The 21977-nt window shown below is 39.3% G+C and overlaps 1 protein-coding gene across 1 annotated transcript; it reads left to right on the top strand.

The window, feature by feature from the left end:
• The first annotated feature begins 855 nt into the window (after positions 1–855).
• On the top strand, positions 856–13829 carry SLC19A2 (solute carrier family 19 member 2). Its single transcript, XM_075589430.1, has 6 exons — positions 856–1946; positions 5403–6008; positions 8315–8543; positions 10071–10263; positions 11519–11660; positions 13645–13829. Exons 1-6 carry the CDS (start codon positions 1773–1775, stop codon positions 13762–13764), a joined length of 1464 nt encoding a protein of 487 aa, XP_075445545.1. The 5' UTR covers positions 856–1772; the 3' UTR covers positions 13765–13829.
• Positions 13830–21977: the final 8148 nt, after the last annotated feature.

Here is a 21977-nt window from a genome sequence, read left to right as displayed (position 1 = left end):
AAGCAAAAGCAACACAGGGCACTAAGGTTTTTCTTAATCTATTTATTACGCCAAAAACTGTGCGACATTTCGACCTGTATAGGTCTTTCTCAAGTGGTAAGTGGCATGTAAACTGAATGTCCCAAAAAAGTATTTTATAACCCTTGCAATCCCCATAGTGCTCTCAATATTATTCAAGTCAGTGTTTCTTTATTCCTGCCATACCCGATAAAGGACCCTGAGAGGGTTGCACGCTTGTAACATATCAACTACTTGTTGGTCCAATAAAAGGAATCATACCAACTACTCCCACTCCCTCCTTTATTACCAGATGGAATAAATGATCAACAAGGCTACCTACCCTTCTTTGCTTAAAAAAGCTAAGTGAAATGAAAATTGCATATAAAAATAAAACCTGTAATATGTCGCCCAGTGTAATATGCAAGCGTCATAATTTGTGTTTGTACCTGTATAATTGCAATCATCAAAAGAAAACTGGCATGTGGCTGAATCTACACCATACCGACAAGGGAGATAACATTAGGGGCGTGGGGGTGTTACAACCCTCCTTTATACATTTTTACATTATGGTAATGTGTGTATATTACTGGTTTTGCATACACAGCACCCACACACCCCCAAAAAAATCTCCTGCACACAGACAAAACCCAGCCAATGTTTCTCTATTAATGACACAGCACCAAACCTACTGTAGCGCCATAAATCCACAGCGCTGTTGCTCTTTTGACTACAACTTGTATAAATAAAGCTTCTGAGTTTTAATTAAAAAAAAAAAAAAAAGCAAAACACACTGAGGGAGGCGAGGGGGCGTCACTACTGCACATGGAAGGGGCGAGGCGATGACGCGTGGTCCCCTCGTGAGCAGGAGTGCGGGACTGTGACAGATGACTTTCATCGCGATAGTTGTGAATCCGCCGTTGCGCTTCTTGCACGAACCCCCCCCCCCTCGCCTCATAACACACGTCTATTGCACATGTATACTAACTCCCCTACATTCCCTATTACGCCCTCCTCGTTTAAAAATGAGGCGGCCTGTTCCTAAAGTGACCTTGGGAGGGGGGTACAGCCGGCGGGGTGACTCCATGTCCTGTGTTATTAGTTAGAGCGAGGTATTGCACCATCAGCACGCCGCAGCCGACTCACTGAGCGGCCAGGAAGGGGGCAGCCAGCTCACTGAGCGGCCAGGAAGGGGGCAGGCTGCTCACTGAGCGGCCAGGAAGGGGGCAGCCAGCTCACTGAGCGGCCAGGAAGGGGGCAGGCTGCTCACTGAGCGGCCAGGAAGGGGGCAGGCTGCTCACTGAGCGGCCAGGAAGGGGGCAGCCAGCTCACTGAGCGGCCAGGAAGGGGGCAGGCTTCTCACTGAGCGGCCAGGAAGGGGGCAGGCTGCTCACTGAGCGGCCAGGAAGGGGGCAGCCAGCTCATTTCCCTCACGCTGCCGCCTTGGGCTCGATCTGTGCGTTTACTTCTGTTTCTTTCTATTCCTTCCTCTGTCCAGTTTTAGTCTCTATAACGTATTCCTTTCAGTATACCTGTGACTTCTCTTTCCATTTGTATATGTCGGTGCATGTTCTTATCTCTGCATCTTGCACTCTGTCCCTAAGAGAAATGTAGATAACTTTTTTTATTTGTCATTTTGCACACTATTTCAATGTCTCTCCCTTGACATATTTCGTCCCCCCTCTAACACTACCCCCGCTTTCCACTCTCTACCCCTTCTTTCCACTGCCCCCCCGCCCCTCCTTTCCACGGTCTCTCCACCTCCCCAGTCTGGTATGGATGCGAAGGGGATGATCTCCCGCAGGGGATCCATGCTGCTGTCCAGGGCTGGATGGGTTTTCCCCACCTGCCTCCTTTGCTCCTACGGCTTTTTCGCCAACCTCAGGCCGTCTGAGCCCTTCCTCACCCCGTACTTGCTAGGACCCGACAAGAACCTCACGGAGAAGCAGGTGGGTACCGGGTGGCATGGCCCCCCTCCCAGCATGGCTGTACCATGAGGCTGATCACATGGTGTCTGCACCATCACACTGCTCCATGATTTGCACTAGCACATTCTGTGGGAGTTAATGTTACACTCGGGTTCACACATTTTCAGGTTCATACTATATTCCTATTGTTTGCAGTCAGTGTTTTTGTTTTTCGATTAAAATTGAAGGGTCTTTGCATCAAAACAAAAGTGGTGCATTTTTGAGGGGCAGCAAGATGGTTCCACGTATCAAAAATGCTATTGATTTCAATGGGTTTTTGTTTTCTTTAATACATTAACGGCAGATGCACCTCCAAATTGCAGCTTTTTTGCCTCTCAAACAGACTCAATATTTAATTCATAAATCGCACTTTTGGGCATGATCTCACATTTTATAAATACCATTGATCCCCCAACATTTGCTACTATGTACTAGACAAAGTCTGGTAGTCCTAGGGAGTTATTGCTTTAATGGCCCAGAATATCACTACTTTATTTACTCTTCTTGTTGTTTATTGAGGTTTTTTTTTTTTTTCTCACTAAATATCTTCAACTCGTAAAATATGAACCAAAGATATTTATTTAGGTTGTACACGACCACTACTTTTTCAGTGTAGATGAGGAACGCAGAACCAGCCTGTTCAGCACCGTGGCCTGTATTTAATTGAAAATGTATTTAACACTGGGAAAATCAATCTGGGCCATTTATAAAAAAAAAAAAGATATTGGTATGGGGAAAGAGGCTTCTTAAACTATTTAGTGGAATCGTTAGTCTGATAAAGAGAAAAGTAGTGGTCCTCTAGTCTGGTAAATAATAATTTTAAAGAAATTGTTTACTGCATACCTGCTAACACTATCCTATGATAAAAGGGGACGATAGACAGCATTCTGATAGTGTTAAATTTATGCAATTGCAGGGTGCACGGAACAAAAGGGGACCCTTATTCCCCTGTATAGTACTAACAAATCTACATAATTACCAGCACTCACTGTCTAATAGCTAAATGATGAAAACAGTTGTAATGCAGAATAAACATTTAATAATAAAACGAACCAGAAATAAATCAAATGTGTTTGCAGAAACCAGTATCACAAATGGGCATGTCACAAAGTGAGGGGTGGGGGGAGGGGAAAAAACATGAAACACAAGGAATATACACAAAAAACAGAGAACGGCAAGTATGCTAGGGGGGCGACGTCTCGAGGGACTACCTCTTCATCTGGCCCATTCCCCCTGGTCCAAAAGGTCCCAGAGGTACTTCCCTAAGCCTCCCTTCCCATATAACTGGTCAAATCAGACACCCCTGAAAATAGATAGCAAACATACAGTGTAGGCTAAATACAGCTAATAGCAGGGCAGCAAGAATCCACTAAAGTCAATGCCAGTAGTTCAAGTACCACAAGAAACTGTGGGCAATGGTACAGTAAAGGCTGAACACAGCTTGCAAAGAAGCACCAGGAGTCCACAACAGTCAATGAAAGGTTAATGGGAATAGCAAATAAAGACAGTAATCAAACCCTCTGTGGCTCTGCTCCTTGTGCTCGTGTGGAGTGCTCAGCAAAAATGTGACAAAAATACACATTGTAATACCTATATATTCTCTTGAAAAAGGGTAATTTAGTTTAACCCTTTGGCCAAAGCTTCTTAAGCCTGCTGCCACTTCAAGGCATGACCATTAGCAGGTCCTAACACTCCCTGGGTTAAAATGCTTATTTACCTGTATAATTACAGGAAGAATGATCAGCATTGGATCTGTCCTAACCCAGCAAAAATAAACTGACCTGCCAACTTGGAAAGTGGGGAAGGACAAGCTTAAACCTTGAGGGGGGAGGGGCCACTACCCTCCCAAAAGCAGCTGAGACCAGCTGCACACAGTTAATACACACAAATACCCAACAAGCTCTGAGAAACCCCAAACATTATCACATAATATATATGTATATGTGTCAAAAGGAGTGCTAGAGGGCGTGGCTAAATGTATGCAACACAAAACAAAGATGCCCAAAGCTACTTCCAATGTGACAAAAATACACACAGCAATACCTATATATTCTCTTGAAAAAGGGTAATTTATTTTTGAGATATTACAGCTTCCATCTCTACATATTGTGATTTGCATTTTTATTCTTGTGTGCACTGCTACCCTTTTTCTAGGCAAATGTTTGGTATTTCTGGAACCCCCCCAAAAAGCTTGAAGGAAAAAATTCTAATGCTTTCAATGGGATATTTTTACTTGGATACGTATGCTACATGTTATTTTGCACCACTTTTGTTTTGATACAGAGGATATTCTCTACTGTTGCGCTGATGCGGTGATTCTGGATGTCTTTGTCTGAAAAATCACCATGTACCTTTAATGAGGATTCTCGGACAAACAATTCAAATGACTTCTTGAACATATATAGAATAAGGCCCCAAAACCCCTGCTTTGGTATTGTACTGCCCTTTTCTCCCTAATAATTTACGTGGAGAATATTGCTACCTAGTGATGAGATATTGAATACTGAACTTGTAATCATGTTATTAATTTATGTATTTAATTTGTTATGGGGACATCCTTACACCATATAAAGGAACAGGCTCAGTCTGTTCAGGTTTTGTGGGCCAAATGTTCTTTTGATCCCATTCCAGTATCATGTGAATTATAGGCTGGTGAGATGTACAGGACTTACACAGCCTGTCACTGGTAATCAGGAGTCATATGGTAAAACTTGCTTTTCAGATTTCATCATGATTTCGTACTTAAAAATAAAAATAAAAATGTTAAATATGTATGTTTTCATTACCATAGTAAATAGATGCTTTGGCATGTTTTTGCAATCTTTATCTAATGTCTTTGGTGATGACTGTCTGTCAAAAAACCCAGCACTTTTTTAGTTCTGCTCTGTCTATAGTTTCCAAATAATTATGACTCCATCCTTTGTCAAACAGACATAAGTAGTTGACATGATTTGCATTCATTTTTCCTGATCACAAGCCATACATTTCACAAGATACAAATAAGTCACTGGAAGGGTAATTTAATCTGTTCAAGCCAATTACAATAATAAGCAGTTTAACCCCTTGAGTGACAGAGGGGAGGTGTTACCCAGTGTCCACGCACCATCCAGTAAGTGACGAACATTGATCGCTATGTCACAACAGGGCACTAAAGGGGTTAAGAGACTATTTGTATTTTATTTTTTCCTGAATGGTTACATTGAACTGCCCCTTTAAATTAGACCTGTCATGTTGTACACATGACCACTGCATGCAAAAGGGAAATGGTTGCAATGTACTGTATAACAAACCTAAAGAAAAGTGAAATATTTATTTGTAAGTAATAAGAACACTTATTGGTTGTGTATCATGTAGAATAAACCAGTATGAATTGACAATTTGTATAATCTGCTTTAGCATAAACGTTGTTTCCCTCTTTTTTTTTCCCCCCACCTCTAGGTTTTTAATCAAATCTATCCCGTATGGACTTATTCGTACTTGGCATTACTGCTTCCTGTATTCCTTGCAACGGATTATCTCCGATATAAACCTGTCATTATTTTGCAGGGTATGAGCCTAATTATTACATGGTTCATGCTCCTGTATGCTGAAGGAGTTCTTGCAGTTCAGTTCCTTGAATTTTTCTATGGCATTTCTACTGCAACCGAGATAGCTTATTACTCGTACATCTACAGTGTGGTAGATCTTAAAATGTACCAAAAAGTCACCAGTTACTGCCGAACTGCCACATTAACTGGTTACACGGTTGGTTCCATCATTGGACAGATTCTAGTTTCAGTGGCCAACTGGTCTTTATTCAGTTTGAATGTTATTTCTTTAACCTGTGTCTCAGTTGCTTTTGCTACTACATGGTTTTTACCAACGCCGAACAAAAGTCTTTTCTTTCACCAAAACACCAAATGTCATGTCGATAAGGAAATGAATATTGCAGAGCCTTCAAAACAAGACGGTGTTAAAAATGAGGATTTGACATGTGTCCCTCAGTGGGAAGATATTGAATCACAGATTCCATTAAACAGTGAGGAACACATGGTTGATATTGAGGTAAGTAGCTCGAGATTTTCACTTAATGACTGGAAATATTAATATATTTGTTTGGTTGCCCAGGCACTGTTATTGCACTGAAATACATTATTTAGATGCTTTTGGACTTGTAATACAGAAATAAGCATGAAATGTATTACTTTGTCTCTCTGAGGTGCTGGATTTGGTAATGTTCTTGTTCATCAACCTTTCAGAAATACTTTTTGAGAGAAATTGTGATGGGGTTTTTTTTTTTTTTTTTTTTAACTCAAACTGAAATGATCAAATGGATATGGGCAGGTGAGGTTTAATACAGATAATTGTAAGGTTATGCATTTGGGAAACAAGAATAAACTGGCAATTTACAAATTAAATGGTCATAAATGAGGAGAATCCATGATTGAGAAGAATTTAGCAATGCTTGTAGTCAGCAGGCTTGGCAATAGTGCCCAAAGTCATGCAGTAGCTGCAAAGTCATGCAGTAGCTGCAAAGGCAAACAAGATCTTATCTTGCTTTAAACGGGGAATGGATGGAAGGGATGTAAACATAATAATGCCCCTTTTTTTTAAGGCATTAGTAAGACCACACAGTGAATATGGAGTACAATTTTGGGCACCACTCAATAAAAAATACATTATGGAACTAGAAAAAGGGTAGAGGAGATCAACCAAATTAATAAAGGGGATAGCAAATCGGATTTATGAGTAGAGGCTAGCTAAAGTAGATTTGCTTACATTAGAAAAGGGGCATCCAAGAGGGGATTTGATAACTACAAATATATTTGGGGACAATACAAGGAGCTTTTATAAGAACTAGTCATTCCAAGGGCAGTACAAACGATACAGGGTCATACCATAAGGTTGGAGGAAAGTAGATTTCACCAGCAACAAGTGAAAAGGCTCTTTACCTTAAGGGCAGTTAAAATGCGGAATTCATTACCCATGGAGACTTATGGCAGATACAATAGATATCTTCTAAGAGATGATCTCCTCCTTTCCTCCAACCCTAATGTATGACTCTCCTCCAACCCTAAGGTATGACAATATATCGTTAGTACTGCCGTTGGGATGAATAGTTCTTTTGAAAGCTCCTGTATTGTCCCTTGAATATATTAGTTATCTATTCCCCTTAGACGTCTCTTTTCTAATGTGCACACCACTGCCACTGTAGTGCCACTACAAACAATAAATAAGCATTAAATTAAACTTTTCGGCAAGCACATGCATGCTATTTATGCTGCCTGTTTTGGGAAACCAGATCAGGGAACCTTGAGGCAAGTCTTTGGACTTGTTGCTGAAACTTATATATATTTTATATTGTGTATTATTTTGTGTGAGCATGGTCTTGGGGGGATCTCGGAGGAGTTCACTGTGTTTGTGCTTCAATGATAAATCGTGGTAATTATAGATGTAAATGTAACAATAAGTGTTATGCAGTTAACAAAATTGCACTATTCTTGAGGTAAAGATGGAGTCCATCAACATAATTATTTCAACAGCCCTCTTATTTTTAAGAGTTGGCTACTATCTAGCCACTTATAGTTAACACTGACGTATTTCAGGCCATAGCGTCGGAGTAACAATACCAGTTTGTTGAGACGGAGGCTTACATTTGACTAAGCACCAAACTTCTTGGCGGTTCTCCAACCGGTGGCAACAAGATGTAGAGCAGCAGTTGTCTTAAAACAGGAGACCCCTTGATCTCATAGAAAGGTTAGTTAGCTACAAAGTAGGCTTCCCTATTACAAGATTATTTCCAACTTGAGAACCATCAGTAACATTGACCTCCTAGATTGCTGTGAATTGATGGCATCTTCTTAGGGTGCCCATATATGTCCAACACAGGAATCTACTTTGCTTAGAGCATGAGTGGATGGTTCCGGCCTAAAGATCCAAGTGAACAGCTAAATTTTCATCATCTTTGATTGGCACATTGCATGACTGCTTGGTTACTATAAAAAAAAAGTTACATTGAGTCTAATTGTTGTTTTCTAGCCAACATATGATGGATTAAAGCATTTTATGGAATTTACTTAATCGGATTTGTTGCTAGGAAGCTTAATGTTTGAAATTGAGTTTCTAAAAGGAAAAAAACACTTTAATTCTAAATTAATTGAGATTAAGAGCTACAGTTGGGCATTTGGTTTGTTTTAGGCACACATTCTTATATCAAGAATTGATTTTTGTGGGGGATTGGGGATTTTAAGAGCCGTTTTATAAGGAAATAAATTGAAAGTTACCCAATTTAAAAATTCCTACTAGTAATATAATCTTTTGAAATGTTCATAATGTTGTGAAAAATAACGTACACTTGTACTCTGTTCTAGTGTGCTGAGAAGAGGGCAGATTTACGAAATGTACTAAAATTACTATGGAATTATTTTCTGCACTGTTACTCCTCTCGGACACTTCTCTGCTGGTCAGTTTGGTGGGCCTTGTCAACATGCGGATACCATCAAGTGATAAATTACACTCAGGGACTATGGGAAAAGATTGCACCGTTTTCTAATACAGATATCTACAATGGCAGTGTGGAAGCTGTTTCTACGCTCCTAGGTAAGTTGGAAGTTGGGCTTCTGTCAAGGTGTTTCCTCTACTTGTGGTATCTAGTGTCTGAACCTAATTCAATCCAGTCCCTCTTTGTGACTTTCTATAGCATGACTCAGCAATTTGCAGTTATGTTGAAAGATTTCATTCAGCATGTGTAGAAGTATTTAAAATGTGCGCCCCGACATAAGATAAAATCTGCAACACCACAGCATTAGACATATACATATTGTAGAAGTCAAAACATGTTAATGCAAGAAGTTCATTTAAAAGAACAGTGCCACTTGGCCATCCAAAAAATAACTTTTTGTAAATAATTTAACAGTCTAATTTGCTTCCTGCAAAGACATCAAAGCCTGCCAAAAGCAAATATGTGTCTGCTTTTGTTGCTTTGATATTTTCATGTTGCATTTCTTTATGGCCTCTTGATGAGGGAGTATTTGTCCATTAAAGTGGCTATAACTCTTGGGGCAGGGGATTGAAGCAAGGGTCTTCAGAGCTGGGCCTCGTTGATTTTAGTTTCGTAGACTCTCTGCTTCCCAAGATACGTATGGAAAGGGGCTGCTTCAGCAGCCCTGGCTCCTGACCACATGGCACTTTAAAGGTCCCGTGGGCCAATGACAAGCTGCAATATTGCGGCTACCTACAGTAGTGGCCAGTGTGACGCAGGACCTATAAACGTTCAGGAGATACCAACATGAGCTTCTCCGGTATGTATCTCGCGAAGCAGGGGACCCCCTGAGTTGAAATTTATAGTAGTTCCGTTCTGGAGACCCACCCCCCCACCAGCTTAAAACCTAGGAGTAAAATATTTTTTTTAGAGGCAGTAGTGCCTCAAGTATTTTTTCTTTACCCTCGCCCAAAAATATAAAGAGAGGGGAGACGGGGCTTGGAGTGTGCAAACTGTTGATCAAATAATTACATCAGATAAAAGTAAGTAGGAGGAGGTAATCAAACTACCAAATCTCAACTCCTCTTGTTTACAAACTAAGTTTAAAAATGATTTTAAAATACACATTGGTATCAGATTAGGGGTAATTGACAAGTTTTGCCATAATCCGACACAAGTGTTTTATATCTATCTATATCTCTCATATTACAAGGTTGGGTTCTTTTTCATACCTATGAATGTTTAAAAGTAGTTTTATTATCCGAATGCTGTCGTTTTGGGACTTTCCTAATAGTAAAAAAATATTTATTGAATCTTGAGCTTTGGGATGTCTCAAACTGAATCATCTGGAACCGATATGTATTTTTATTTTATATGTATGTATGTTGGAATGTCAGCAATAATTGTCATCTGAGCCAGAATTCTGAGCTAATATTTTTTGTAACAACTTACTTTCAATTTCTCCAAATATAGCTTTTGTTTTATGAATCTTCTACATCAGAATTCTTTTGACATAGTTTTTTTTTTCTGTAACGTAAACAATTTTCATTTTTCAAACATCTTATATGTGCTTTTGCATGTGACGTGCATGAAATAACATGTTCACTTCTGTAATTTGACTTTAAAATATTTATATATTTCTCCAGGAGCTGTTGCAGTGTTTGCTGTTGGTTACGTAAAAACCTCATGGTCCACATGGGGGGAGCTGCTACTGTCTTTATTTTCACTGCTAATTGCTACGTCTGTATATATCATGGACACCGTCAGAAACATTTGGGTTTGCTACGTGTCATATGTTATCTTTAGAAGTATCTATATGATTCTCATCACAATAGCAACGTAAGTAACCCATGGCATTTACTGCATTTGTATATCTATAATTATAATTTAGACATTTCCGTTTTAAAAAGCATGGTGCTATTTTAATATATCTTTATATCCACCTACCATAACCTGATTGTCTGACTTGCATCACACTCCCAGACTCCATGCAGAGTCAGCAATTAAAGGAGCAATCCAAGATGGCAATTTAAAAAACAAAACTGTTTAAATACAGAATTGAAGCAGAGAAATTTGAGCTCCAGGGACCCCTACGGCCGGAGATTCTTACCTCTGAACTAGGTAGGTGCTCCAGCTTTAAAGTGTGAAGCTCCCGCGTCACATGAGCCAATTGGAAGCCACACCAATGACGTCACGGCTTCCTATTGTCCCGCAGGCAAAATATCTGAAGAGCGGACATATTGTAATCCCTGGAAGCCGATTTAGAGTGGCTACTAGCACCTAATTCGCAGGTATCTCAGAAAGCTGGTGGTCCCAGGAGCTGAAATTAATGAGGTTCAGCACCAGAGACGTGTGTGTGTTTTAATGATTAACATTACCTAACCCAGGGGTGCGCAAACTTTTTTTTTTTTGGTCGTGTCTTTCCCCCGCGTCTCCCCCTGGCCTTTTACCTGCTCGACGACGTGACGTGGCGCTGCCATGGTGACGCACTATGATTAGATGCAGGAGGAGAAGCTGGATAGCAATTAGTTTAAATGTTATAGGCAAGAGCATGGGACCTTTGTAAGCACGGGGCTCAGTTCACTGCTCCACCTAGAAAATTTGGCGCGCACCCCTGACCTACAGTAACCTATGGCTGAATATGGATTGACACCGCAAGGTAAATAGAAATCCTTGTGTGCAATCCATATTCTTGTTTTGTGGGTGGAGTAAGGGGAGTTTCGAGGGGGTTGAACCATGTTGCTCCCGTTTCCAGGGACCCATCTGTAGCTCCTAAATGAGCCCCCAAAACTCCTGGACAAGTAGGTCAATATGGCTGCTGTAAAACAAATATATATTCACCGCGCTTCTCCGTGTAAGGAGCATGCGGCTGGCGAAAAAAATTAGTTATACTGTACATGTGTGAAAAAACAAAGTGCATCCCTGCGCTTCTCCCATTGGGCTAACAAAAAATGGGGAAATAAATATACATAGTGAAACCTAAGTCTGTAATGCACCATTTTAGTATTCCATTAAACCCAATACTTGACTATTGTTAGCGCTATATGAAGATTGAATGTTTAATTTAACCACTTTTTTTTACCCCCTATTGAAGTTTTCAGATTGCTGCCCATTTGAGCATGGAATGCTATGCCCTTGTATTTGGAGTCAATACGTTTGTTGCCCTGGTTTTGCAAACTTTGATGACTTTAATTGTTGTGGATTCTAGTGGCCTTGGCTTAGACTTATTTACACAAGTAAGTTCTGTTTGTTTTATTGATGTATACAAGTGATTTTTTAAATTAATTGTTTTGTCTAATTTTGGGGAATCGTAAACCTATAGACATACCGGAAAGCTTAATTTTTTTCCCCCTTGTTTTAACGCTCAGTATTAATCAAATTGTAATAATATAATTAAAGCACCACAAAACAAATGTATATTATGGGGTGTCTATTATGAGCTAACCAATTCCAAGGAAAAATAATATATCAACGTTGTAAAATAAAACGCTTTGTTCCATTGAATATTGTCATATAAATAACAAATAATACAAATAGCAGATCATGGGAATAAGTGCTTCAGACATAAAAGTAACATTGTAGAAGAGGAGTCCCTGCTCCGAAGAGCTTACAGCTTACGATCTAATTGTATTTGTCAATACAAAGTGGTAAAAGGGCTCAATTTTACATGTGCACTTCTTAGCAAATCTCATAAACAAGTTAAATGAAATACAGTAGATGAGTCAGAAAACTGTTCTCCCTTTGAAAGGCAAATATACTGTAGGATTAAAGGAAAAAGCAGTAGGGATACTCTTACCTTGTAGTGCCATTATTCTGTGCGCAGATTAAGTGAATTTATTTGCGCACATGAGGGTTTTTGCCTTCACATTGCTTTTTGTTTTGGCCTCTGCTTAAGGGTTGCTGTTAAAATTACAATCTTTATGTAGTAATTATGTGCCATTGGCCATGTCATTTAAAAAAATGAAGAAAAAAAAAGTTTCAAACAGTGATCAGAGCTGAACGAAGTTAATTTTACCTCCTAGGGACGCTCTGCTTCCTGAGATACTTGCCTCCGTAGGGGGTGCGAGTAGCAGTTCTGGCTGGGCTGTTATGGGCTTTTGAAATGGCTGGTTTCGTCACATCACGCGAGCCAATGGAAAGCTGCAAGGGATGATGTCACGGCATTCTATTGGCCCGTGTGATCTGGCGCTTTAAACCTGTGCAGCTCATACCGGCACACCCTGCAGTGACAAGTAGGAGGTCCCCAGAGCTGTAATTAATGGGGCTCAGCTTAGGAGACCCCATGTTTCCCACCTATTTAAACAAAACTTTTAAGAGCGAGAATGTGGTTTTTTTTAAGATCAATTTTAAATCTGGCATGTAAACAGGAAAGCGGGGTGCGTTATTAAAGTAACAATCTGTGCTGCTCTCCCTGGCAGCCAATAGAAAGCCATGTCTTCATCTTGAGATGACATTGCAGATTCAAATAGGGTGACCCTTCTTCCACATTTGCTTTCCCTTGCAAGTACTATATTCAAATATATTGGCAATATGGTCCCTGGAACTTTGTGCCGCAGATGAGCTCCAAAGGAGTTTTTTTTAACCATAAAAATAACTTGCTTTTGGAGGGATTGCTGCTTTAACTCAAGAAAATAACTAGCAAATAGGAGTTTAATTCAATTTTATTTACAAAATGTTTTACCAGGAAATGATGCATTGAGAGTTGCCTCTCGTTTTCAAGTATGTCCTAGACACTGAGTTATAACAGTACATGGTTACATTACATGAACAGGGTTATACATTTATGTTTAATGACCTTTCATGAACAGTTAAAGATAATATATGCTATAGGCATATGAAACAGTTAGACCAGATAACAATGTGAGACCACATTAGTTGACGAAAGAACTTAGACTGGTGGTGGCTTTGAGAGTCTCGGGTACATTGTTCTAGTTGTGTGGTGCACGGTAAGAGAAGGAGTGGACGGATTCTTTGTTGAATCTTGGAACCGTGAGCAGTCTTTTGGAGTCGGGTATCAGGTGATAAGAGTTGCTTGTGGTAGAAGTGAGGATCTTTTTCAGATTGGCAAGTAGCTTGCCCAGAAAGTATTTGAAGGCAAGACAGGAAAAATGAACTTTGCGCCTAGACTTAAGTGATGGCCAATCTAGTTATTTGAGCATTTCTCAGTGACAGGTCATTGTTTTGCATATTTTTGCTCAGAAATATTTCTTTTTCTTACAGTTTAAAATTTATGCTGGATACTTTGCAGCTATAGCATTCATCTTTTTTGTGAGTGGAGTCTACCATCTTGTGAAAAAATGCCGGAGACCACAAGATACACAGGCATCTTCGAAGGCTTGAGAAATAAGCCGTTAACAGAACTTTACAACATCAGAGCTGGGAATTTGTACTTTTTTTTTTTTTTTATATATATATATATATATATATATATATATATATATATGTTTAATGTATTTTGAGAAATGTTCTTGTATGCACTTACACACAATGACTTGGGCCTTATATTACCACAAAAAAAAAATCTGAGAACCACACAAGCGTTTCCATTTTTTTTAAATGGAGACAAAACTGTACCTTATTTATTTATTTTTTTACAATTGTCCTTTAAATATTTGGTACAGCAGACTACCTCCGAGTCAGAATATGAGGTACTTCACAATGTAATTTTTTTTTCAAAACTTGAGATATTTATAGATACACAGATATGTACTGTATGTAAATAATTCAAATAGTTGGTATTTTTTTAGTTTGAAAAGGTCTAATTTGTATAACTGGAAACAGGCTTGCACAGACAGCTTTTACACGGTCCAGGAGGGGGTTTCCCTGCCCCCCCTCCCAGAGCCACTGGGCCCATCTCTCCACATGTCGGTAATCCTGACTGGAAATATCAAAGCCCAACTTTTTTTTTTTATTTATGATTAAATAGTAAAAATACATCTTAAGCTATTGTTAACTTGATATTGTAACATAGTGAATTGTGTGGTCCTTTGCTTTTTTTTCCCTTCCCCTTATTGTACAGTATAGCTTTGAAGTTTTGTTTGTACAGTATGTGCAATACAATTTCTCTGCCAATTCAAACAAATATTTAATAAATTATACTTTTTAAAATTGTATCCGTACGATACAGTATGTATGAAGTGCATTGGAATAGATTGAATCTTGTCAAGATATGACTAATTACAGTATACAGATGTAGCTAGACTTGCTGTCTATGGTGGCGCAGCTGCAAAAGTGAAAGTCCATGGTGCAAAAAAAAAAACCTGCCTGCAGCAGGGGCTCCATGCTTTAGAATGGGCGTTTAATGCTCTGATGTCACGTGTCTGAAGGCAGGTTAGCTACATCTCTATTTCTCAACTAAAACAGAAGTCCATTACTGTAACACTTTTTTTTATGATGGTTAGAAAATCTAGCTTGTCAATTAATATAACGTATACAATGAATACATTTCTAGAGTTGCAAGTTACATTCTTGTTATAAACCTATTAATCATAACATAAAAGTAAATATCACTGTTCCATGCAGATATGTACTGTCTTGTTCTATGCAATATTAATGAAACTCTACATGCAACTATTTCTGCATAAGAATTTTCCATGTTGTCTAGGTCTGTGTTTTTTTTTGTTTAGTAAATAGTACAAGGGTAAGATTAACCACTAAATGCACAATGCATATCAACAGGTTTCATATTGATGGGAGACATACCTTTTTTTATATTAAGGGGAATATATTCCCTGTTTAATCCAATTTGTCTCTATTATACAATACCAAGAGGCAAAAAGACAAATGCTACAGCATCTCAGTCCAGCGCATGGAATCCCTCCTCCCGAGGTAGTCTTTCCTCCATGTTCCCTGTATGTTACGTGTCTACACATAGCTTCTAGCGTTCACGTGTTATTCAATGAGGTGCATACAGATAAGTATTATTGGTTCCCTCAATATGCCTTTAATGAGATGTAATGTCTTAGCAATATGAGACCTGTTAATATGTATTGTACATTTTGTGCATTGTACATTTTGTGGTTAATCTTTTCTCTGTACTATTTACAAAAAGAATTGCCTCTACATGCAACATTACTGCATAAAAATGTCCCCTGTTGAATTTCATTAATATTGCATACAACAAGACTACTGTACATACCTTTGCATATGTACTGTACATAAAATAAGTACTATTGCATGGAACTGTGATTTTTACCTCATAACCTGATTATGGATCTGTAGAATTTTCTGTCTTGCTATCATAACCGTTTGATAGCATTATGGGGGTTAGGTTTACCCCATTTTTGTATTGTCATTGATGTGAATGACCTGACTTAATAAGATTGAAGATTTTGTAGAACATGGTTTCTGTCTTCATTTGAGTGCTATATATGTATGCACATACCCAGGTGCATGAAATGAAAAATATAAATCTGTGTATAATTTGTGCAATTACAGTAACAAAGGAGGGAGAGGGAGTAGCTGGTATGATTCCTTTTATTGGGCCAACAAGAAGTTGATATGTTACAAGCTTTCAATCCTCTGTGTATTTTTGCCATACTTCATTAAGGACCCAAACAGAATATTACATACAGTGTTTGGAAGAGGGATATCTGCTTGCAATGAATGTTGAGGAGGTGGGAAATAAGGTAAGGTAGAAACTGGTACCCTAGTGTGAAAATAAACAGACATTAAAAAAGTATTTTCTCTATTGAAATGCAAAAGTGGTATACTGTAAACAGTCTTGGGACGTGAGTGGGGAGTAGAATGGGCCCCCCATAAAGTGTATAAATATAGATTTACCACCATAACTTTTGTAATGATTTATCTATAATAAAGTGTGTTTATGAGGGCATAGTGTATACAGTACATACTGAAAACACTATGGGGCCTATGCAGAGAGCAGCGCTATTTCAAAACTCGCCATTTTTTGGAGAAAATCGCGCAGAAAACAGCAGAAAATGGCGAGTTACGAAAAACGCGCCAATTTTTTTTTTCTATTTCTAAAACTCGCCTCGCGGCTGGCGAGAACCCCCATCTCGCCAGTTTTAAAAATATCCTTATGCAGAGAGGCGCGAACGGCATCTAGCGGCTGTTCGCGCCAATAAAATGGCGCGATTGTCTCCTTTTTGCCTCGCCAGAAAAAGTTGGCAAGAAACTGCCGCTCGCGGCCATAGCAAAGGGAAAAAAAAGGCGCAAATTTTTTTTAACACATTTCTGCAGCGCGCATCTCGCCAATTTAAACTCGCCACACGCATTCATGTTAAACATAGCAGAATTCGCACATTTCTGCATATGGAGAATAAAACTCTCCAAAAAAGCTACTTTTTATTAAACTCGCCAATTTAAAAATTCGCTGCTCTCTGCATAGGCCCCTATATATGTGTAGAAGATATTCACGCACTTATAAGCACGTGTAAAATGCTATAAGGTATGCAAACAAGTACACACATACAGAACAATTATTCTATATGCACAAATGTGACTGCACATAGACTTGCAGTAATTATATGAAAGTTGTTATCCTCTGCAATCTCATGTAGTGAAGCGTGCAGCGCACAGCCAAAAAGGCAAGAGTGGTCTGGCAAAAAATCTTTTATTAAATTAAGAGATCATAAAACAGAGGGTTGTGAAACCTTCGACGCGTTTCGTGCAACAACAATGCACTTTATCAAGAAGTGCCTAAAACATAGATCAGGTACCTTTTATAGGGATCGTCTGCCGCTTGGCGCCAAAATTCAGCGTGTGACATCACTTAAAATCTCCAACCACAACCGGAACACGCTGCGCACGCGCCATGCAGACCAACAGCTAGCTGAGTCTCACTGTGAGACGCAAGCCTGAACACGCCCCAGCTAGATGACACGCACCCAGAGGGGAAGTGAGCGGCGAACTCTCACGAGATGCGGCTCAAGCAAGTCTCACCTGCCTGCGCATGCGCAGACGTTGTACCAGTCAGGCATGATTAAATGCTCAGTATCGCGAGATTAGGTCAACAGCCCATCCACCTTCCTATAACTGCACAATATGCGCTATAACAATGCTCAGCATTGAGACAAAGTGAAAAAGTAATCAATATTAAAAAAATGTATCCAACCATTAAAATATGTATCCAACTACCCCAGATCAGTGACTCAAGAGCTCTTCTCATGTGAAAACACAGACAAGAACACTCTATGAGAAACACCACCTGGGGAGGGGATAACATAATGTAATAATAGCATGTGTTTACACGGGGGAAAGGACTGGGACTAGTGGAGAGCCAGGTCAGGCAGACAATAACCTATATAGTCATACAGTAAGATATTAACAAACAACACAATAAACATTTAATTAAACTATATAGAGAAAATCTTTATAAACATATCCCTAAACCTATATTAAAAACAAATATAAACAACCCTCCTTTGAAGCAGAGGATATAATTCATAAGTATAGTTATTACACATAGAATCCAATTGATTAACTCTGGGAATTACTTACTCCTCACTTTATATTTTTTAGTATTTATTTTTTATTTTTTAATTTTTTTAATTCTTTAATTTTTTTAATTGCTCATATAAATGTTTCTTTCAAATCTTTTATATATGTTTCCTTAACTATTTGTTAATTATGAGCAATAATTAATCGTTAGCTGAATATGACCGTTGATTGATTACTTAACAACATTCCATCACAATAACTTTCCAGAGAATCTAGGATTAGTGGGGGCACGATGCTCTGAATAGACAAAAGGACGAGTTGACAAATGACTCCTTGCGTAAATCATTACTATATGTATACTTGGACCTCAGATGCACTACAGAACATAATCAGAACATCAATTTAAGTCAACAATAAGTGGAAATTTCTCTTAGCAATAGTCACGAAAATAATATTCCCCATGAATATCAAATTCTTTGTACATATACAGTTATACATACATACATGTCAAAATATTGTTATTACAGAGTTAACATCCTCCAAGGACAGATGATCAGGTCAAGAAATGACTCATTCCTTCTGGAAATCTCGAGTTCAGCATGAACATCCAGTAAGATTCCCTACAATCCAACCTCTTGACCTGATCTCCTCCCCTTTCTTTAGTCATAAGTCGTTCTATACCCATAAATGAAAAGTTTCCTATGCCCCCCTTAGCACATTCAGAAAAGTGTTTAGCAACTGGGTGCATTAAGTCTCCTTTCCTAATTAACCTACAATGCTCCTGCATCCTAACTTTCAGGGCCCTTGTAGTCCTTCCAACATATCTTTTCCCACAGCCACAGGTAATAAGATATATTACAAACGACGTATTGCAGTTGATAAAGCTATTGATATTAAAGCGTCTTTGTGGACTGTGGGAAAAGACACATCTGGAGGGTTTCATGAAGTTACACATATTGCAATTGTTGCATCTAAATGATCCCTTGGTTGAAAAGGAATTTGTTTCTCTAATGGGAGTGGAGATAACACTTGGGGATACATAGTTAGCTATGGTTTTCGCTTTCCTGTAAACGATCCTAGGTCCCTTTTTGATGTATTCATTGAGTACAGGGTCCATGCGTAGCAGGCCCCAATGTTTGTTAATGATTCTATTAACCTGGCCACTGGCCTTGCTGAATTGGGAAATAAACATAGGAGATGTGTTCTCCACCTTCCTCCTATCTCTCCTGAAACTGCCATCTCTCGCTCTGGATCCCTTTGCGGGAAGTAGTGTCTTCCTTTCCTTTTTGGCTATTTCTCCTGCTATGGTTTGGAGGGTCTACCTGTCATAGCCTCTCTCTATGAAACGATTGGTAAGAGCCTCAGACTGAGTCAGAAACCCGCTGTGCGTGGAGCAGTTCCTCCTCAGTCTGAGGTACTGACTCTTGGGAATGCCAGTAATCACTGATCTGGGGTGACAACTGTCCGCCCTAAGAATTGAATTCCTTGAGTTACTTTTTCTAAAGATATCTGTTTGTATGTTTTGATCCATATCCATAAATAGTAGAATGTCTAGGAAGCTGATGTGATGTGCATGGAAATCTGTTGTGAATTTAATATTAAGAGTATTGTCATTAACATATTCAAAAAATGATTTCAAAGTGTCCGTGCTCCCGTGCCAAATAATAAGTAAATCATCGATAAAACGTTTATAAAAAACAATATTGTGTCTATATTTGTTGGTGCTATTATAAATGTAAACATGCTCCCACCACCCCATAAAAATATTAGCATAGGAGGGGGCAAAACTTGTCCCCATTGCCGTTCCCCGTTGTTGTAAGTAAAACTGGTGCTCAAAAAGAAAATAATTGTGTGTGAGGAGAAAAAGAATGGATTCCGTGATAAATGTAGTCATGAAAATCGAGCTTCCTGGACATTCAATGAAGTGACGGACAGCTGTTAACCCCAGATCATGCTCTATAATTGAATACAGGGAGACCACATCCATGGTCACCCATAGATAGTCATGTTTCCATGAGATACCCTCCAATTGCACTAAAAGATCCCCTGAATCCAGAATGAAAGACGGCAGGGCTCTTACAAATGGCTGCAAATAAGAATTAACGTAACGGAACAACCCATCTCCCAAAGATCCAATACTGGAGACAATTGGCCGACCAGGAGGGTCAACCAATGTCTTATGGATCTTTGGGAGATGGTGGAAAATGGGAATAACTGGGTGGGGATTAACCAAAAATCCAATTTCTTTCTTACTAAGAACCTGAGTAGCCGACCCTAAATCAATAAGATCCAATAATTCTTTCAAATAGGGCGCTGTAGGATCCCGCGGTAGTCCAGAGTAGGAGGACAAATCCCCAAGTTGGCGAAAAGCTTCCTTGAGATAGGCTGTCCTACTCTGAACCACCACAGCACCCCCCTTATCAGCATTCTTAATTACTAACATTGGATTGCTTTGCAATGACTTCAAAGCCAGACGTTCTTCCTGATTCAAGTTATCCTTACCAATCTGGGAAAACGAAAAACCATGGGCCAGAAGTCTGAGGTCACGAATGACCAATTTCTCAAACATGGAGAGATACAGGCCTTTAACAAATGTGGGATAAAAAACAGATTTTTCCTTAAATTTGGAACTCCAGTCCCCAAATGTGAGGGTCTGGGTATCCTCAATACCATTGTCCTGATCAACAAGATCCTCTAAATCTCTGAGGGCACAAATATCCTGAAAAGAGTCCAGAGCAACCTGAATGGGAGAAGAATCAGTTACACTCTGAGGTGAGGAAGAGCCACTGGAGTTCCCCGAGGGGTTCTCCTCTGAAGCGATCAGGGTTAGAGATTTATCTCCATCATTATGTGCATGAAAAAAAATTTTTAGTGTCAACTTACGGACATACTTATGTACATCTATTACTGTTCCAAAGAGGTCAATGCCCGTAGAGGGCGCATACTTTAAACCTTTATTCAGGAGAGAAATCTCAGACCCTGTCAACTCCATACCTGATAAATTTATCACATTATTAGAATCATTTGTTAATTCTTCTTCCTCTTGGGAGCTCTTTTTCCCCCTGCCTCTTTTCTTCCCCCTCCTGGTTCTTTTTCGTTCTTCCTGAACATTGAGAAGTTTTTTGACGGCTGTTCGTGATATGAATCATTTGATCTCCCTGCCACAGTGTCCCCTCTTGGAGGGTTACCATCCATAGAACATCTCGCCTCTCTGGTTTGGGGGATGGTTTCACGTTGCTGATTTCCAGATCTTGCTTCCATGTCTAAAAATGAAACAGAGTGAACGGTACTCTCTCCGTCAGAGATTTCAGAATCACCACTTTGATAGTCATTATTGCTGGTTTTTAATATTGATTTATTCGGTGTCGATCTACGTGTCGTGTTCCTAGATGTATTTTGGGAAAAACGATCAGAGACAGAGACAGTCCTTTGCCAGCTATAAATTTGGTTTTTTTCATAATCAATGCGATCACGATCATATTTATTTTGTTTTCTTATCATGATTTCCCGTTCAGCTTCATCTACAGTATTCGACAGAATTTTATCAAACTTAGTAAAACCACCCATTTCCTGGAACTGGCGCAATTTGTCTTGTAGTTCTTTAATCTGAGTGTCAATCACATCCTTCTCCTTAACTTTGTGTTGTAATATTAAGTCCATCAATTTAAAAGAACAATGGTTTAGTGTCTGAATCCATTGCTCTTCAAAATCCTTGTTAGGAAACCCAAAGGTAGGGGCTCCTCACTGGATTCAGCAGCACGCCCAAGGAGAGAGGGACTGGAGGTACTAGTGTGAGTACGTTTGCCTCGGGCCATCCCAATGAGGTAAGGGGGGGTGTTTTTGTGCATTTACCCCCTGCCTTCAGGGTAAATGGAGCCCTCTTCATAGGTTTATACCACTTAATTGCAATTCCCAGTGCCCTCTTGTCCTTTCATTATTAATGTGAGGTCAGGTGCTTGAGCACCATTTCTCTCCACTGTATATCCTCTGCAATCTCCCCTGCAGATTCGTAGTGCAGAAATCTGCATTGATTTGTTTTTCCTTCTCCCTGACTAAGCACCCTTAAAAGATGCACTTTCCAGAAATATATTTGTACAATTATACATACACTCACGCTTTGCCCAAAGCATTTTAAGCTTAACAACCACGCC

This window comes from Ascaphus truei, chromosome 3, assembly GCF_040206685.1.
Source record: "Ascaphus truei isolate aAscTru1 chromosome 3, aAscTru1.hap1, whole genome shotgun sequence".
Classification (NCBI taxonomy): Eukaryota; Metazoa; Chordata; class Amphibia; order Anura; family Ascaphidae; genus Ascaphus; species Ascaphus truei.
This window is presented reverse-complemented; position numbering and strand designations above follow the sequence as displayed.